Source organism: Sinocyclocheilus grahami, unplaced genomic scaffold, assembly GCF_001515645.1.
Source record: "Sinocyclocheilus grahami isolate Dianchi unplaced genomic scaffold, SAMN03320097.WGS_v1.1 scaffold139.1, whole genome shotgun sequence".
In the NCBI taxonomy this organism is placed as follows: domain Eukaryota; kingdom Metazoa; phylum Chordata; class Actinopteri; order Cypriniformes; family Cyprinidae; genus Sinocyclocheilus; species Sinocyclocheilus grahami.
This window is the reverse complement of record NW_015505318.1, coordinates 717,325-734,454: the sequence shown is the minus strand read 5'-3', so window position 1 is coordinate 734,454 and position 17,130 is coordinate 717,325. Positions and strand designations below refer to the sequence as shown.

General features: G+C 39.9%; 2 protein-coding genes across 3 annotated transcripts; both read left to right on the top strand.

The window, feature by feature from the left end:
- The first annotated feature begins 2,579 nt into the window (after nt 1-2,579).
- On the top strand, nt 2,580-7,419 carry LOC107591234 (N-alpha-acetyltransferase 50). Of its 2 annotated transcripts, none has more exons than XM_016280334.1 (5): nt 2,580-2,802; nt 4,604-4,737; nt 5,279-5,398; nt 5,630-5,696; nt 5,889-7,419. In XM_016280334.1, exons 1-5 carry the CDS (start codon nt 2,795-2,797, stop codon nt 6,064-6,066), a joined length of 507 nt encoding a protein of 168 aa, XP_016135820.1. In that variant the 5' UTR covers nt 2,580-2,794; the 3' UTR covers nt 6,067-7,419. The 2 variants fall into 2 exon arrangements, with proteins under 2 accessions (XP_016135820.1, XP_016135819.1); XM_016280333.1 differs by having other exon boundaries at nt 2,587-2,802; nt 4,601-4,737.
- Nucleotides 7,420-7,746: 327 nt separating this feature from the next.
- Nucleotides 7,747-17,085, top strand: LOC107591233 (basic helix-loop-helix domain-containing protein USF3-like). The gene is made up of 8 exons (XM_016280332.1): nt 7,747-7,847; nt 8,530-8,609; nt 8,712-8,776; nt 9,330-9,361; nt 9,478-9,560; nt 9,664-9,760; nt 9,947-12,201; nt 12,427-17,085. The coding sequence occupies exons 3-8, from the start codon at nt 8,730-8,732 to the stop codon at nt 17,008-17,010; spliced, it is 7,098 nt and encodes a 2,365-aa protein (XP_016135818.1). The 5' UTR covers nt 7,747-7,847; nt 8,530-8,609; nt 8,712-8,729; the 3' UTR covers nt 17,011-17,085.
- Nucleotides 17,086-17,130: the final 45 nt, after the last annotated feature.

Here is a 17,130-nt window from a genome sequence, read left to right as displayed (position 1 = left end):
AAATACGACATGGAAATGGAAAGACTAGACAAAGAGAAAAGGAAAGCAGATGAGGAAAGGATACAAAGGGTGAATCAGTTCAGAGAAAAAGAGGAGACTCTCAGAAAAGAGTTTGAAGAGAAAGAAAAGGCAGAACAGAAGAGACGAGAGGAGGATGACAAGAGACGATCAGATGAAGAAAAACAACAAAAAGCTGAATATCACCAAAAAATTGAAGAGATGCAGAAAGAGATCAGAGACTACTGTATGAAAAACAGCAAAGAGAAAAAGAAAAGCAAGATAAAAATAGAGAGGAGAAATATAAACAAGATCAAGAAAAGCTTCAAGTTGAGCGTGTCATGGCAGAATGAAAAAAGAACAAGAAGAAGAAACTAAAAGGAAACGTTGGTAACACTTTACAATAAGGTTCATTAGTTAAACATTAGTTAATGTATAAACTAACATGAACTAACCATGAGCAATACATTTGTTACTGTATTTACTAATCTTCACTAACGTTAGTTAATAAAAATACAGATGTTCATTGTTAGTTCATGTTAGTTCACAGTGCATTAACTAATGTTAACAAGATTTTAATAATGTGTTAGTAAATGTTGAAATTAACATTAACAAAGATTAATAAACGCTGTATAAGTGCAGTTCATTATTAGTTCATGTTAACTTATGTAGTTAACTAATGAACCTTATTGTAAAGTGTTACCGAAACGTTTGGCGGAACAAAGGAGAATTTGGGAGGAAGAGGAAGAGAGACAGAGATAGGAAAGAAGAATAAAAGAACATGAACATGACAAAAAGGAGATTCAAGAGAACCTTAAACAACAGCAGAGAGAATGGGACGAGGAAATGAAAAGAAAAATAATATAATCAACTGAAAAAGGAATATGAACAGAAAATTAAAGATATAAAGAAGGAACATGAAGTTGAAGCCAGAAAACAAGCAGAGGAATTTAATGAGTTCAGAGAGAATAAAGATCGGCACATTCAAGAGCTTACTGAGAAACTCGAACACAGTCGAAAAGATTATGAAGACCTGGAAAGAGTGTTTGAAAGCTTACTTAAACTAAAAAGTGAGGAAACAAATGAACTACGGAAAGAAATTGAAAGACTGAAAATAAGAAGAAAATGTTTCATTCAGTGATAAATGGAAGCAATTTATTACACTCAGGGACGTCTACAATACCTGGAGAGATCTCTGCATTAACATTGATGCTCATCTCAGTGGCTGCTCAGTTGGTATATCATGATGTGAAATCCACCATCTTTGCCTGTGGTGGCTCAGGAACACGCAATTCTGCTGCTAGTTTGTACATAGTCGCATCCATAACATTGTCAGAGAATATTATTTTACATTCATTATTCAATTCCTTATGACATGTCAATGCATTTTTTAAAATAAGGAAATAATGTTTTTTTGTATATAAGGTAAACATGATTCATTAAAATGTACATGTTTTTGGGCAGTGTTGAGGAAAGGTACTTTTAACAGTAATGCATTACAATATTGCTTTACTCCCTAAAAATAACTAATTACATTACTTTTTATGGAAAGTAGTGCGTTACGTTACTTTTTGTAACTCAAAGCAACTCAGATATTTTCTTCTAAATTGAAAAGTAATGCATTATTACTTTACTAGTTTCTTGAAAAAAGTAATCTGATTACGTAACTCACGTTACTTGTAATGCGTTACCCCCCAACAATGTTTCAGGGTATTTTTATTTTGCAATATTTCGTAAGATACTTTGACTTTAATGATACAAAATAATAATAATTAAAAAAAGCCATATTGTTTATTGTCATAGTTTTTTTTTGTCTATGTATCCACTGGTGAAGAAGAATTACTGGGTACATTATTGTGCTTTCTGTGTTAGTATTTAGGGTTTAAAATCACATTGTGGATGGCTTAGAGCTGTGTTAGATTTATTTGTCACATTTAAAGTTTAGAGTTGCAACAAGAAGCTGTGTAGTGCATAGTTACCTAACTGTCAAACATCTTAAAAGCATTTTAAATAAGTATTTTAAAAATATATATATTTAATATTTTATACTGCATAAAATTGAATACAGTCTAAAAAAAATCTTGTGTTTAAATGAAATTTGAGATAAATAATTTGACTAATTATTTAACATTTTATTCATTTTTAATCATTTTATAGTACATATTAATGTATTTTATTACATTGTGTACAGGAAGAGACCTTTGGAAATCTATTTTTATAATAATAAAAATTTTATTTGAATAAAATAAAACAAAAATAAATAATTTTATAAGCATTCATGCATTGTTTTATTTCGATTAATAGAATATGACGGGACTTTTCAAGGCATAAAATTACTTTAACGTAATTTCCCGTTTTTCTGTTTCCTGTTGCTTGTTGTCAGTGGTGAAGGTTGACAGAAGCAGCCTCCCAGAACTAGCGTTGCCAAATCCTCTGTTTCATCAACGATCGACCACTTATTTATGTGAGATCGTAAGAGCATTTCCAAAGATTGAATGCATGCTCACATCAATACAAATTACATTAAATATTATAGTACATGAGTTCTATTTCAAAACAGCTATAAAATCGTTTAATTAAGTTCTCAATCTGATTTAAGTTGATTGCGGTGATTTAATCAAAAATACCTGGCAACCTCCGGCCACAGCACAGAGGCAAATGCGGACTGCTTAGCTAGTGTGCTAGCAACATACATGTGGAGGGGATCACATGCCAAACTCTGCCCAAATTCCCCTTTAGACTGCCAAATACCGCCAACTGCCCCTGTATCCCTCACAACAAACGTGTTTTCTTCAACATGAAAGGGTGAGTAAACAACTACGAAGGGTCTTTTCATCTCAAGTAAAGTTTTCCCCTCTCTATTCTCTCTTTTTTCCAGCAGGGGGGCAGTGGAGTTGGTCTAATGCTAGCTGCTAGCTCTCTGCGCGCTTAATGTGGAGGAGAGACATTTGCGCCGCATTTTCACACCCAGCCTTTAGACATTGCCATCTCTTTTTTTCCGCTGAAAAAAAAGCCTCGTATAATCTAGCGTCAGATTAAACCATATGCCAGTAAAAATGGCACGACTTAAATCCGTGCCAAACTGGATCGTGTGTCGAATCTAAATCCGAAAATGTTGAGTCAGTCTTGAAGTTGCTATCTTGGTTAGCCTGCCACGCTTATATCTTTCTGAAATGAGCTCTCATGGATCCTGAGGCCGTTAGTTTGCCATTAAAGCTTATTGCTGTTCTGTTGGGTTTAATATGTGTGAATATTTTGATGTAAAAACAGAAAGATGTGACACACGTGATGGAGTGAGCTTAGCCGCATAGCAGACTGAAAATGACAGTCCATTGGGTTTTAAGACACTCCATGAAGGTTTTTACTTCAAGTTTGGTGTATGAAATAATACATATATTGTAATAAATATGAATGACACAGTTGCGTCACAGTGCAATCTCACTGAAGCGATTTGCTTTGACCATGCGTAAAGATCAAATTAAGGCATGTTGCCTGTTTCTCTTCAAGTACCTTTTATCTTAAGCATCACCATTTTTAAATTCGGTTTAAAATTCACATCTTTACCACAGTGGTACCCAACCCTGTTCTTGGAGGGCCTCCAGAAGTACACATTTATCTGACACACCCATTACAGGTCTCTGTTGTGAATCGGGTGTTTGATTAGAGAACTCTCTAAAATGTGTATTTTTAGGGGGCCCCAGGAGCAAGGTTGGGGGTCCATTGCTTTAACAGCTTGAGTTTATGTCTAGAAGGCTGCTTGATAGTATTTACATGAAATGTCATGATTTTTTTTACCCCAAAAATGGGAGACTTTATCTCCACTCAAGCTTGTCATTTAAAACAATGCATTTAGAGTTGATGATCGGGAATCACAAGGTTTTGTTTTGTAATATTAATGACCATTCTCCTGTAAACCATATTTAGCGTCCATGTTTTTCTCCTGTCACCTCATACTGGTTGTTTAAGTGGCAGCGGTGAGCACATGACCAGCAGCTGTTGTGTTGGTGCTGGTATTGGGCTTCAGCATGCTGACCTCCTATAAATACCGACTTTACACACTGCTAGTTTACTGTCAAGTTGACCCAAGATGCACCCAATGGTGCACCATTTGGATGTCACCAACTAGAAAGTAAATAGAGATGCAGTGTTTAAAAAAAAAAAAAAAAAAGGGAAAAGAATAAGCCAAAAAAAATATTTTGGCTGATATTAATATTCTATACTATTTTCTGTATATTAAAAAATCAGTTACTTTAAATGTAATTTAGGCATAACATTTTGATAGTGAATAAAGTTTGATAGTGATAGTATAAAAACTGCAGATTTTCAAAAAATTACAGTTATTAAATTACTTAAAGTGATCGTTACATGATGCGAAAGGTAATTAATGTTAAAATAGGTAAAATGATAAACATGCATACATCTGCTATATATCTAATATCAATTGACTGATAACTGGTATGGTACCAATACATTGTGCATCTCTACTAGTAAAGCTGTATTAGTGTTATTTTATTTTATATTATTTTATATTTGAGACTATGCTCTACTGATGTGATGTGTAGCATCTGTGCACAGCTAGTTGATCATTCTGCTTTTGTTCTAGTAGCCGGATCGAGTTGGGGGACGTTACACCCCACAATATTAAACAGTTGAAGCGTCTGAACCAAGTGATCTTCCCTGTCAGCTACAACGACAAGTTCTACAAAGATGTCCTTGAAGTAGGAGAGCTCGCCAAACTAGGTAAGAAACAAAGCTACTGTGACTTCCTGTTGATAGTTTTGATATTGGTCAAATGTTAAATGTTGTTCAAAAGTTTTGGTTGGTAAGATTTTTTTTTTTTAATGATTTTGAAAGGCTGTGTTTGTTTAAACAAACAGAGTAATATTGTAAAATATTAGTACAATTGTTTTCTATTTTGATATTTAAAAATGTAATTAATTCCTCTGATGGCAAAGCTGAATTTTCAGCAGCCATTACTCCAGTTTTCAATATCACATGATCCTTCAGATATTATTATAAGATGCTAATTTGGTTCTCCAGAAACATTTCATATTATTATGAATGTTAATCGTTCTTGACAAAGACACCAGAAAGTTCTAAAGAATAGCATTCATACAAACTAGATTTTTTTTGTAACATTATAAATATCTTTACTATCACTTTTGATCAATTTAATGCATCCCTGTTGACTAAAAGTATTAATTTCTTAAAAAACTTGACTACCCAAACCTTTGAACAGTTGTATAAATAGATTCCTACTAACCATTTGAACCTTTTACAGCGTATTTCAACGACATCGCAGTTGGTGCCGTGTGCTGTAGAGTGGATCACTCTCAGAACCAGAAGCGACTCTACATCATGACCCTGGGTTGCCTAGCACCTTACCGCAGACTTGGCATAGGTGAGATCACTTCTCTGGGTGTTTTATGCACTTGTGTGTCCTCATTTTTTTCAAAGGGTAAAAAGGGGTCCGATTCCCTTGGATTGAATGCATGATTGCATAATCAGATTATTGTCTTTGAGTGATGCCTGATGTGAAGATTTGTATAATCCACTAGAGCAGTGATGTTTGAATTTTGTTATTTGCACTTTTTCCCGTTACTGACATTTATCTTGCCATGTTTGTTTGAAGGAACAAAAATGCTGAACCATGTGTTGAACATTTGTGAGAAGGATGGCACTTTTGACAACATTTACCTGTGAGTCTGAAGACAGTCTTGTGCTTTATTTGTTGCGAAACCTCCATCTGTGTCTCATTCACATAATGTTTAATGTTGAAACTCAAGTAACCACATAATTGCAAGTCTCTGCTAGAAAATGAATCCCTGAATAATTGCTAAGGAGTCTTCTCTATGCTAAAGTAACGTACTTTCTCTTTCGTGTCTCCGCAGTCACGTGCAGATCAGCAATGAGTCTGCAATTGACTTCTACCAGAAATTTGGCTTTGAGATCATCGAGACAAAAAAGAACTATTACAAGAGGATAGAGCCAGCAGATGCCCACGTTCTTCAGAAAAGCCTGCGTAGCCCATGTGCGCCCCCAGCAGGAGAGCTGCAGAAAGCCGACTAGGGGTCGACGCGTGACACCAGATTGGTCTCTTCCCCCAAATGGAACTGTAACAGATGCCCCAGGGTTGACACACTCACCACTTTCTTCAGAGGACATTTTAGACAGAAAATTCAATGATTTATTTGCTGCATTTATTGTGCAAAAACTTTAGTCCCCCCTTTTTTTTTTTTTTTCGTTTCATCATTTAGAGAGTTGAAATTACATGGAGGTTTTCAAGCAGAATTCATAAGTGCTCCAAAAAGCTGCTGACGACTTATTGATCTGACATGGTGAAGGTTATGTTTTCAAAGCATACAGTTCGCATTTGTTTTAGATTTGTTTAAGGTAAGGGGACATAGCTTTGCTCGGACAAAACAATAGAAATAAAGAGGTAAAGTCTTTTCAAATATGACTCTATGCGCCCCAGCTGGCAACCTTGGAGTGATCGTTTGAATCGTCTTAGGGGCATGTGGGATCCGCAGAAGTCCATCATCCCGCCATCTGAGCCCTCGGACACACAGCAAGGGAATCTACTGGTGGCTGAGACCTCCTGCTTCACCATACAGGGAATATGCAATGTTGGAGGGTTGCATGTGATGCAATGTCTCCTTGTGATGTCAGCCGCCTCAGTCTGAGTTGAGGCTAAACCAGTGAAGAAATGGAGCGTAGAGCCCCCTCGAACAAGAGAGTGGTACAACTGTTTTAGTAAGGGGGAGGTTAAGGGGAGTAAACTCCACTTGTTTGTGAATGTTTTGTTTTTCAGCCCATTATTTAAAATCCCCATCTTTTTTTTTTTGTGTGTGTTTTATTTGTGGATTGAGTCTGGGCTTTTTCTAGGGTTTGCAGTAATGCTGCTGGTGAGATGGTAAGGAAGGCTTCAGATAACAAACAGGAATGGCTTTTTATGGGCCTTGACGGTTGCATTGTTTACAGTGAATGTGGTTCTCTAATAATTTTTTAGTCCACCGAGACTGAAGTTAGAGTTTAGTGTTTTTGATGTGAACGTTTCATTTTCCCCTCACCATTACCTGCCTGAGTGTTTCTACATTTGAATCCTAGCTTCTCATTTGTTACCGCAGCAGAAATAAATCCTCCCAAAATACAACAGTTACATTTCAGTGATGTTCACTGACCACCACCTATTTTCCATACACAATGTGGGAGTGTTACAGGTTAGTTCTACAAGTTATTTTATAGGACTTACAGAACCAGATTCCAGGAAAAGCCCTGACTCAGTGCATGCCAGAGGAGACATGCCCTCTCCATTGTAGTAAAAGCATGTTTTTGTTCCTCCTTTCTTTGGAAAATTTTATCTTTTTCTGGAGCTCTATATTGTATGACTTTTAAACCTCTAAATAAAAATTACTATTTGCATAATTTTTCGTTTTTCATTATTTTGTGAACATTAATGTTATCCTGTATTCAGTGTTTAATATAAACTTTTTAATAGAAATTTGTAATTTAAAATATTATTTTGAGTTTTTTTTTTAAGATTACATTTTTTCATTTTATTTTAAGAGGTTACAAAGTCCACAAAACGACACCACTAACAACAAACATTCACGTCTCCTGCGTTGTGTGTGTTTTCCGATGTCCTCATCAACGATAACGCCCCTTCAGCACGGTTTCGTGATCTGATTGGATACAATCGCATTCGTCTTCGCTGTGATTGGACAGAACGGAAATCCCGCCTCTGTTTTGTGACTGGCAGTTTTATGCTAGGTCAGAGCTGGAGTAAATTGTTCAGGATCAACAAAGTTTTGACGGGGATATCATCAGCTCAAAGGATGGACAAGCAGTCGGTAGGTCCTTCTTAAGTGACAGACCTGCTGACATGTTGTGTTAAAGATAAGCGATGCAGTTAGTAATCGTAAACCATGGTAATGTGTTAGCTGTCTTGTTAGCTCACTGCCAGTTAACCACTCAAGCCATCTTTGTACCTTAAGGGCATACAAAAGCATGCAACTGAAGAGTTGTACGTTAATATGTGTACAGTCATCTTTGTTCTCCTCAGTCTGTGTTGTATTTATTTTCTCTATTCAGGCTCAGAGCTCAACACAGATATAATCTAGGTTTCAAAGCTAAAAAGCTAAGTCTGTTAGCCAGTTCAGTGTTAAAGAGCTTTACATGTTAGTGGTGACAGAAGAGTCAAATTGGCTTTCTAGTACTGTATTTACATGCATAGGAATTTAGATTTATTAAACAAGCTCAGTTAGGTGCAATCTGTATTTAGTTTGTGTTGCTAACCCCTGACTTTATAGTTTGATTCCTAGTTATTGTTTTGAGGACTTGCAAGTAAATACAATGTCCATCTCATTTAATCTTCAAGGCTTCCTTCAAGTCAAAGCACAGTGTCAGTGACAATCTGTGCAGAATATAGAAGACAAGCAGACAATAACATTGTCTCACATTCCTGTGATAATCTTTGATGTAAAATTATGTCATATATGTCAATCTGCAATTATTTCCCTTTTTCTTTTGCAGTTTTTTTATTGTGCATGGATCTATGGTCTCCAACATTGTTGAGCTCACACACATGATAGCTGCATGCTTGGTGCTGGAAGGTAATTTTGCGTTTACCCCCAACCACAACATATCCCCTTACATATATTTTGAGTTGCATTCTTTTCAAATAAGATTTTGCTAATGTGTTTTGGTATTAACAGGCTGTAAAGTGTGCCAGGATGCCGGAGATAGTACAGAATCAAACAAATAACCCAAAACCGTCACGGTACTGATCAGTTCCTGCTTAAAGTGTATATTGAATGTCATGGCAGTTCTGATTGAACCCAGTGAATTATTCCTTTATAAACTTTACAGTTTTTTTTTTTTTTTATGGCTGACACTTAAAAATAAGGTTCTGTATTTTAATATTCTGTAATTGAATTATTTTAATGCAGTAAATGCAATAGGTAACAATAAACTAAACTTTATAACATTTATTATTCAAAGTTATTGTTGTATAAATGTATGTTAGTAAATGCATTATGAAAGAACATGACAATGAACAAATGTACAAATGAACTTATACTTGAATAAATATACTTATAAAAATTGCTGTTTATTGTTAGATCATCATACCTAATGCATTAATGTTAACGAATTGACTCTCAGGAAAGTATTACATTTTTAAAATCTTTGCTTTAAATATGTGTATATACGTTTAAAATTATGAGTAAGAATGCACTTTAATTAGCTAGGTAGTAGTGTTCTGATGTTTACTGTTATTTTTTATTTATGAGCTCAAGTTGTTTATCATTTAATAATTTTCTGTGAAATGTTAGGCGGAAGAAAAACAAGGAGATCCATAATGCAGGTGAGAAAGCAATGGTAAAAATTAGTCTAACTGTTTTTAATCTCATTTTAATATTAAATGAATATTTTTTATAAGTAATATTTTGTATGTTGTTTCTTATTTTTCTTATACATCAGTGGAGAGACATCGTAAAGAGAAAATCAATGCTGGTATAAATCGGATTGGAGAACTTTTGCCTTGCTCTCAGGCCTTGAAACAGGTAAATGTGTAATAGAACTAGAAACCAAGCACAGTTTTAAAAGTGCTGTTTTTTTTATTGTTTCTACAGTTCTCACTTTGTAATATTTTGACTTTTCTTATAGAGTAAAAATATGATTCTGGGAGAGGCTTTTCGTTACATCACTGAGCTAAAGCGACAAAATGATGAAATGCTGCTTAATGGAGGAGACAAAGTCCAAGGTGAGCCTTGACTTAATTACAGCAGTTAATTGTATAAATTGTGCATTTACATGTGATCCATGAACATTTTCCATAGGGACATGGTTTTATTAAGATAAGTACTTAATTAAATGCCAGCCAATGCATTCTTTGTAAGCTTATGTGCAGTCATTCATTTTGACTTCTGTGTTAAATATGTCTCTGCAGCAGAAGAGATAAAGCACTTACAGCACCAGCTGGAAGACCTGCGCAAGGAAAGTGCTCATTATATTGAACTCCTCAAAGCTAATGGCATCAATTTCCTGGATGACCCCACTATACACTGGAAAGGGAAGCAGCGCTGTGCAAAAGTAGCCAAAGTCACTCCAACTCACTTGATGTCAAAGGGAATAATTGTCTACTCCAATGGCAACAGTTCCTGTCCTACAAACAAAGTCTCAGTTTCACCAAATCCAGTTTCTCATCTTGATATACAACCAGCAAATGCTGTAACAGTCCAACCTGCATATGATATAGCATTGGGTACAGGCCCATCTGTAGGTATTACGAACGGAGCACCAGTAAATAATGTTGTAGTCTCCTCTGCATCTTCCCACATACCTGTAGCAAATCTTATTCCTGCTGTGTCAAAGCCATGTCTTACAGTCTTGGAACAATATTCTCCACTGGAACCTGCTACTCCAAGATTAAACCCTCCTATGAATTATATTACTCTTCAAGGTGTATGTCCCCAGCCTGTTGTCAGCACCCCAGTCTCTCCACAACTTCAACCAGATAACCCAATCCCCAGTCTCACTTCTGTTACCTGTCCGACCACCCCCCTCAGACTTCAGCATATGCTTAGCCTGTCTTCACTGCCTCAAGTTGTGATCAGTAACTCAGTGGTTCCTGTTGCTCCATCCACTGAAATTCAGTCTGTTAGCACTATATTACCAGCAAGCTCTACCCTTCTTAGAACCAGTGCAACTAGTAGCACTCAGACTACATGGACAACACTACAGCTTGCAGGAAATACAGTGCAACCTGTGTCTCAGGCACTTGTCACAGACGGTGCCAGCATTTCATATAATCCTCAGCAACTTTCTGTATGTTCAACTGGGACAAAACACATTGAGGAGCCCGCTTCTATCCATTTGCAACCACAGGCGCCTGTGCAACTGCAAGCCCCAACACCAACATGCATTCCTGTTCAGCCATCTGGGCCAAGACCTCCTCAGATATATTCAGCAGTTGTGCCATGCCCTCAGAGAGCAGTACCACAACAGTCTTCAATTCTATCAGTGCCAGCCATTGTATCCCAAGCCGTAGTGGTCCATCAGCCTGTTGAAACACAGACAGCGCAGTTGACCCATCCACAATCATCTGTTTGGGCTCAGCCTGCATTATTACCAAAACCTCAACTCAACTCTGCTCTGATGACCACCTGCAACCCCACCCTACAACCTAAAACTCCAGTTCAGCCTGCTCTGCCATGCCAGCCTCATTCTCAACCTACAGTGGTGCCCCAAGCCCATTCTGCCGTTGTGCCTCAACTGCATCTCAGTGTGGTGCCTCAAGCTCAGCCAATCATAAATCCACCAACTCAGCCTGCCCTTGTGCCTCAACCACAAGCTGCCACACTGCCAGTGTTACAGACAATGCAGTTATTGCAGGTGAATTCTGAGGAAACACCAGTTGCTGTGACCTCCTCTCCTCCAAGTAACTCACATGTTGTTATTCTGCAACAGGGAGGCTCATGTCCAGCACCACAGGTTCTCAGAGAGGATGTCACTAGTCAGACACCCTGCCAGCACATTGTCATAATTCAGGCACCAACTTTGACCCCTGCGCCACAGAGTCATCACACTGCCATTGTGTCAACTGCAACCCCAACGTTATCAAGTCAAATGACCATTTCAAACACTACCTGTACAGCTAGCATGCAGGCAGCTGGTACAAAGCAGTTGGTACATATTCTTCCACGGCCCTCAACCCAATTGCAAGCACAAGCACCTCAGACTATCACTGTGAATGGACAAGTTTATGTTCTGCAGCCACCAGATAAGGGAAACTCTCAATCTGGTCAAAGTGTAACTCAGATACTTCAGCCCACCTGTGAGGAACCCACCTCCAATGTTGCCATGAATTGTTTAGGTGCTCTAACTAGTCTTAGTCAAAGCATTTCAAAGGTCTCAAGTCAAAGCAATGTTCAGATATACTCCATTGCTCCACCTTCATACACTACTGTGCAACCTCTTCCGACATGTGGTTCAGAAGTCAGCACTTCTACTGAAACTGTTCTTTCCTCCTCTGTACCTGTACCCTCAACTGCTGCTGGCAGTGCAGTTAAAATTCTGCCAAAGAAAAGTTGTGGGACTTCTGAAAATCAAACCAGACAAAACTCAGTTAGGAGAACCAAATTGGTGAAACGAAAGGAACCTAAACCCAGGCGAAGTTTGCGTAAAATTGCTGTCAAGAGTAAGGCATTTGTTGCAAATGATACATGTTCTGAGTTATCCACTGTTCTTTCCTCCTCTGTACCTGTACCCTCAACTGCTGCTGGCAGTGCAGTTAAAATTCTGCCAAAGAAAAGTTGTGGGACTTCTGAAAATCTAACCAGACAAAACTCAGTTAGGAGAACCAAATTGGTGAAACGAAAGGAACCTAAACCCAAGCGAAGTTTGCGTAAAATTGCTGTCAAGAGTAAGGCATTTGTTGCAAATGATACATGTTCCGAGTTATCCACTGCAGCAAAAGGTGTTGATTCGGTTAGTTCTTCAAATAAAGATACGGTTACTCATGATGTTAACACGCAGAGAGGACCTGTCCCAAACAGTGTTAGTTCAACATGCAGTAGTTCTGCAGTCATTAGTGTCAGTTCCTCCAGTGAAAAATCAGCAGACAGTTCTGTCATGCCTTCAGTAAATGGATCCATTGCCAAGCACACACTGGCTGGTAGAGAAGTTTCAAAGACTAAACCAAAATCTATAGATGATGTCCACTTGCATAACAATGTAACAGTTAGTAGTATCAGTACTGCAAGTTCTACTCAGGGTAACATGGTTGTTTCTACAAATTGTGGCAGCTTGAGTAAAGAAATCTTTACTCCAGATATTGGTCCCCAGATTAATTGTTCAGCGGTTAGCATTGCCCTCTCGTCACAGTGTAGCTCTGTGGATACTGCTGTAACTTTGTCAGTTGCCTCATCAGAAGTTCATGTTAACTCTTCATGCAGTGTGACATTTTGTAGGGAAACTACTGAGCAGAATAATGTGAGTAGCAGTAATGTTTGCACCAGTAGTGAAAGGAGATCAACAGACTCAAGACCCAGTTTTACAGAGAGTTCCCCTCCTCTTATCACTGTAAGCTCTGCCCAAAGCAATTCAAAAGGTACATCTGTTAATTCAGACCTTTGTCAGCCTCTATTTCCAAGTGATATATCCACACCAAGTCAACAATTAGGTGTCAGTGCTAATTCAACAGAGGGTGAGCCAATGGTTTCCATCATGGCAAGTCAGGCCATTTCACAAACACAAGAGTCAGTCAACTCTTCTCAAAATCAGACATCATTTATTGTGCCCTCAACTTCAACTCCTGGCTCAGATGCTTCTATGTCAACACAACCTGTTCAGATTCCAGAAACTTCTAGGATGTCGGATCCTTTCAAGTTCCTAAAACGACCATCCACAATGAATATGTCCATGACATCCAGTAACCAAGGGAATTGTGCAGACTTCAAAATGCCTGATTCAAATATGAGCACACAACCTGGCAAGGATGGACAATCTGATGGTGCCACGGAAAAGGGTGTGACAGAAATGGGTGCTTTTGTTCAAAAAGTGACAGTCCCTCCACAAGTATGTACATTGGAAAATGATTCCTTTGATCCTCTACTGGGAACCAATAGACAGACTGATTCGCCTCTTGCAGGAATTTCAGGTGGCAGAGGGTTTTCTGTTGCATCATTGCTTCCAGCAGGCAACAACATCAGTGCCTCTTCAAGTACATTTGGTGCATTTGCCTTCACTTCTGAGCAGGCAGAAATATTAGCCATGGCTGCAAGAGCCATATTTGAACAAGACAGCCCAGGCAAGAGGACTTCAGGATGCAGTGTTGACAACCCAACAAGTACTGCTGCCACAGGGTGGGACCTTCCAAAAATGCAGCCAGTCCCTTCTAACAAGAATAGTGTGACTGACCAGCAGGTTAAACTGACAAAGCAGGCTGATTTACCTGTGTCAGAAGCTTCATCTCAGGTCTCTGCTCGAGTTCCTCCAGTTGAGCCTTTAGCCAGCAGTACTACTGGCATCAGACTTCCACAGAGCATAGCTTACTCACAGTCTCAGCCTAGTGCTGTCACCAGCCTTAATGTTAATAACCTCATCAGACCAAGCTCTAACCAACCTTATCCAGGATCACCCAATCTTGCACAGCAGGTTTCTGCTTCGTCGTCAGGAGGTGCTGCTGTCATGGTGACTCAGTCATCCTCACAAGTTCCCCCAACCTGTTCTCAACCTAATGAATATGCACCTTTAAAGAATGCTCTGATGCGGACCCATGTTGGTATTGGAATGGTTGAACGCCATCAGAAGGATATTCCAAAAAGGTCTGCCCAAGATGACCTTATTCTTCCAAATAAGCGTTCAAAACTGTGCCCAGCAGGGAATGTTGCAAGAGTGGACATCAAGGCTGCAGATCACGTGCAAATGATGGTTGGTCAGATGCCCTCAAGTACTTCTGCAGTTATGCCAAGAAATCACTCTGATGGTGTTGGGGCTCTGTTTTCTGGTAATACTTTCATGAGCACTGTGCTCCGCCCTACTGATGGACACTGCTCTACTCAAGTTCCAACACATGAACAAACTCAGCCAAGTGTGGTGCACCTGCAGCAAGGACACACACAACATAATGCACCGCAATCTGGGCAGAACTTAGTTGGAAACCCCTACCTCAAACATCAACAACAACAAGAACAAAGACACCTTTACCAACTTCACCATCACCTGACACAACCAGAATCTCAGATCCACATTATTCATCAGAGAAACCTGCTGCAAGACCAGCATGTGCAAAAAAAGAGAGGAGTAGTACGTGGTGGGCAGTCTGGACCAAATGTTGGTTTGCAGAAGCAACATCATTTGGAAAAGAGTGGCGTGCAGCATCAGCAACAGCAGCATCCTCAGCAACACCAACAACAGCAACAGCAGCATCCACAACAATCCCAACAACATCAGCAACAACAGCACCATCAACAGCAGCAATCACAGCAACAGCAGCAAAAAGCACAACAGATTCAACCGCAGCAACAGTCACACCAACAACAGCAACAGATGCCACCACAGAATTCACATTCACGTCATCAGCATCTTCAGCAGCAGATTCAGCAACAGCAGTACTTTGGGGCTAGACAGGACAAAAACTGTGAGGCCCAACAGGCAGGTCAGAGGGCACATCAAAACAATCACTTGGGTCAGCCAGAACGCCCATCTGGACAAGATCATGGGGCTATGCAAAGACTAATGGGGTCTCGTTCAATGGAACAGCAGCAGATGACCTCTCAGGCTAGTAATTCTGTTTCACGTTCTTCGGATCTTGCTTGCTCTTCATCACGCCAGGAGCGCCACCGTCTCTCTAGCTACTCCGCAGAGGCTCTGATAGGCAAGACCCCTGCTACTGGTGAACAACGTATGGGTGTGCACCTGCAAGCACCTCGAAGCAATGCACAGGACCAGTCAGAATTGCGAGGCTATGTAGATTCATCACGTGGTAAAGGTAACATTACTCATAATTCTCAGAGCAGGTTACCACCTGACCATGCTAATAACACAGACACCCAAAGAATACCAGATTGTGGACCTTTCAAGGCTCTGGTTAGTGGGCATCAGCTAAGTAACTTTGAAGTGCAAGTGTCTCGAAGTGGTGACATGTCCAGCAAGTCTGTACCTCAAATCCAGAGAGGTCCTCAGCCACAAACAGGATTTAGAATGGGTGCAGGGCCTACAGGGGATGGGCGTTCACGTGGAACATACTCAGGTCCGCATCCTGTTGCTCAAGGTGTGCACAATGGAGCAGGATTGACAAGAGAACAGGAGGGATGCCACCAGAGCTTTATGCAAAGCCTTTTGGCACCTCATATCCCTGAACAAAGTGGGCACCAAAGGGCAGCCCAGGGCTGTACCCCAGGGAGTATAGAATACAACTGCATTCCTGGGACCGCTGCTGGAGAACTTCAGGCTAAATCTTCAAGTCCTAATTTACACCCTGGACAGAAAGCTGCTTCCATACGTCTAGGGGACAACAACAAAGGACATATTTCTCAGGTCAGTGCAAATTTGCATGGTCCACCTGTGAGAACAGGTCCACCCCATCCCCCAACACCACACAGCAGTTCAGACACAAGACGTACTCAAGGCTCAACCAGGTCACTCTCTGTTAGTCAACGCCCCCATCATATTGGACCAGATCTACAAAGCACAAAGATTCGTCCAGGAGATCGACCACGGTCAGGCAACTTGAGACCTGGAAATCCTTTTGAACCAGAAAATTCTTTGCCCCTGCCATCAGGTGGAGGAGTGATCCTTGGCCGTACACAAATGGGAAGTGAAGCTAGACGAAGTAGCATTGTGCGTTTCATGGCAGATGGTGCACAGGTCAGCAGTGACAACAATTTAGTGTCCGATCGCTGTGCCGTGTCTGATGTCTCCCAGAACTTTGGCTTTACTTTCATTGCTAAAGGAGGAATGAACCCACCACCTCCCATCAATGCCAATGCATCTTTCATCCCACCAGTCACACAGCCCAGTGCCTCTCGCACCCCAGCCCTCCTCCCTGTGGAACCTCAGAACACTTTACCTTCATTTTATCCTTCATATTCCCCTGCAGCTCATCCTAGCCTTCCAAGTGAGATTCCTTTACAGTATTTCTCAAACCAGATGTTTACAAGTCCAAGCACTGACAAGAGTGGCAGTGCACCATTGAACAACCATTTCGGTTCTATTCTTTCTCCCCCTCGACCTGTAGGTTTTGCGCAGGCTAGCTTCCCACTTCTCACAGATATTACACCAATGCCGATTGCAAACTCTTCAGGCATCACACCTCATTTATCCAACTTTAACCTGACCTCTTTGTTCCCTGAAATTGCCACAGCAATGCCTCCGGATGGCTCCTCTATGCCAATGTCACCTTTATTGTCTCTTGCCAACACTACTTCCTCAGACTCAAATAAACAGTCTAATCGCCCAGCCCACAACATCAGTCATATCCTTGGTCATGATGGGACTTCTGCTGTTTAGGTTTTAAAGGGGTTTTCATCCCTAGCCACAGAATTTATTTGCCTTCACCTCTGCATAGATTTTGTAGGGGATGGCCATGGTGTAACGGCTTTTAATTCCTCTAAAGCAAATAAAGCGTGG

Coding starts and splice junctions, on each gene's coding strand:
- LOC107591234 (XM_016280333.1), top strand. Junction 5,399..5,629: donor TTACCGCAGACTTGGCATAG/GTGAGATCACTT, acceptor GTTTGTTTGAAG/GAACAAAAATGCTGAACCAT. Junction 5,697..5,888: donor ACTTTTGACAACATTTACCT/GTGAGTCTGAAG, acceptor GTGTCTCCGCAG/TCACGTGCAGATCAGCAATG.
- LOC107591233 (XM_016280332.1), top strand. CDS start 8,730: ATGCCGGAGATAGTACAGAATCAAACAAATAACCCAAAACCGTCACG. Junction 9,561..9,663: donor GCTCTCAGGCCTTGAAACAG/GTAAATGTGTAA, acceptor CTTTTCTTATAG/AGTAAAAATATGATTCTGGG. Junction 9,761..9,946: donor TGGAGGAGACAAAGTCCAAG/GTGAGCCTTGAC, acceptor ATGTCTCTGCAG/CAGAAGAGATAAAGCACTTA.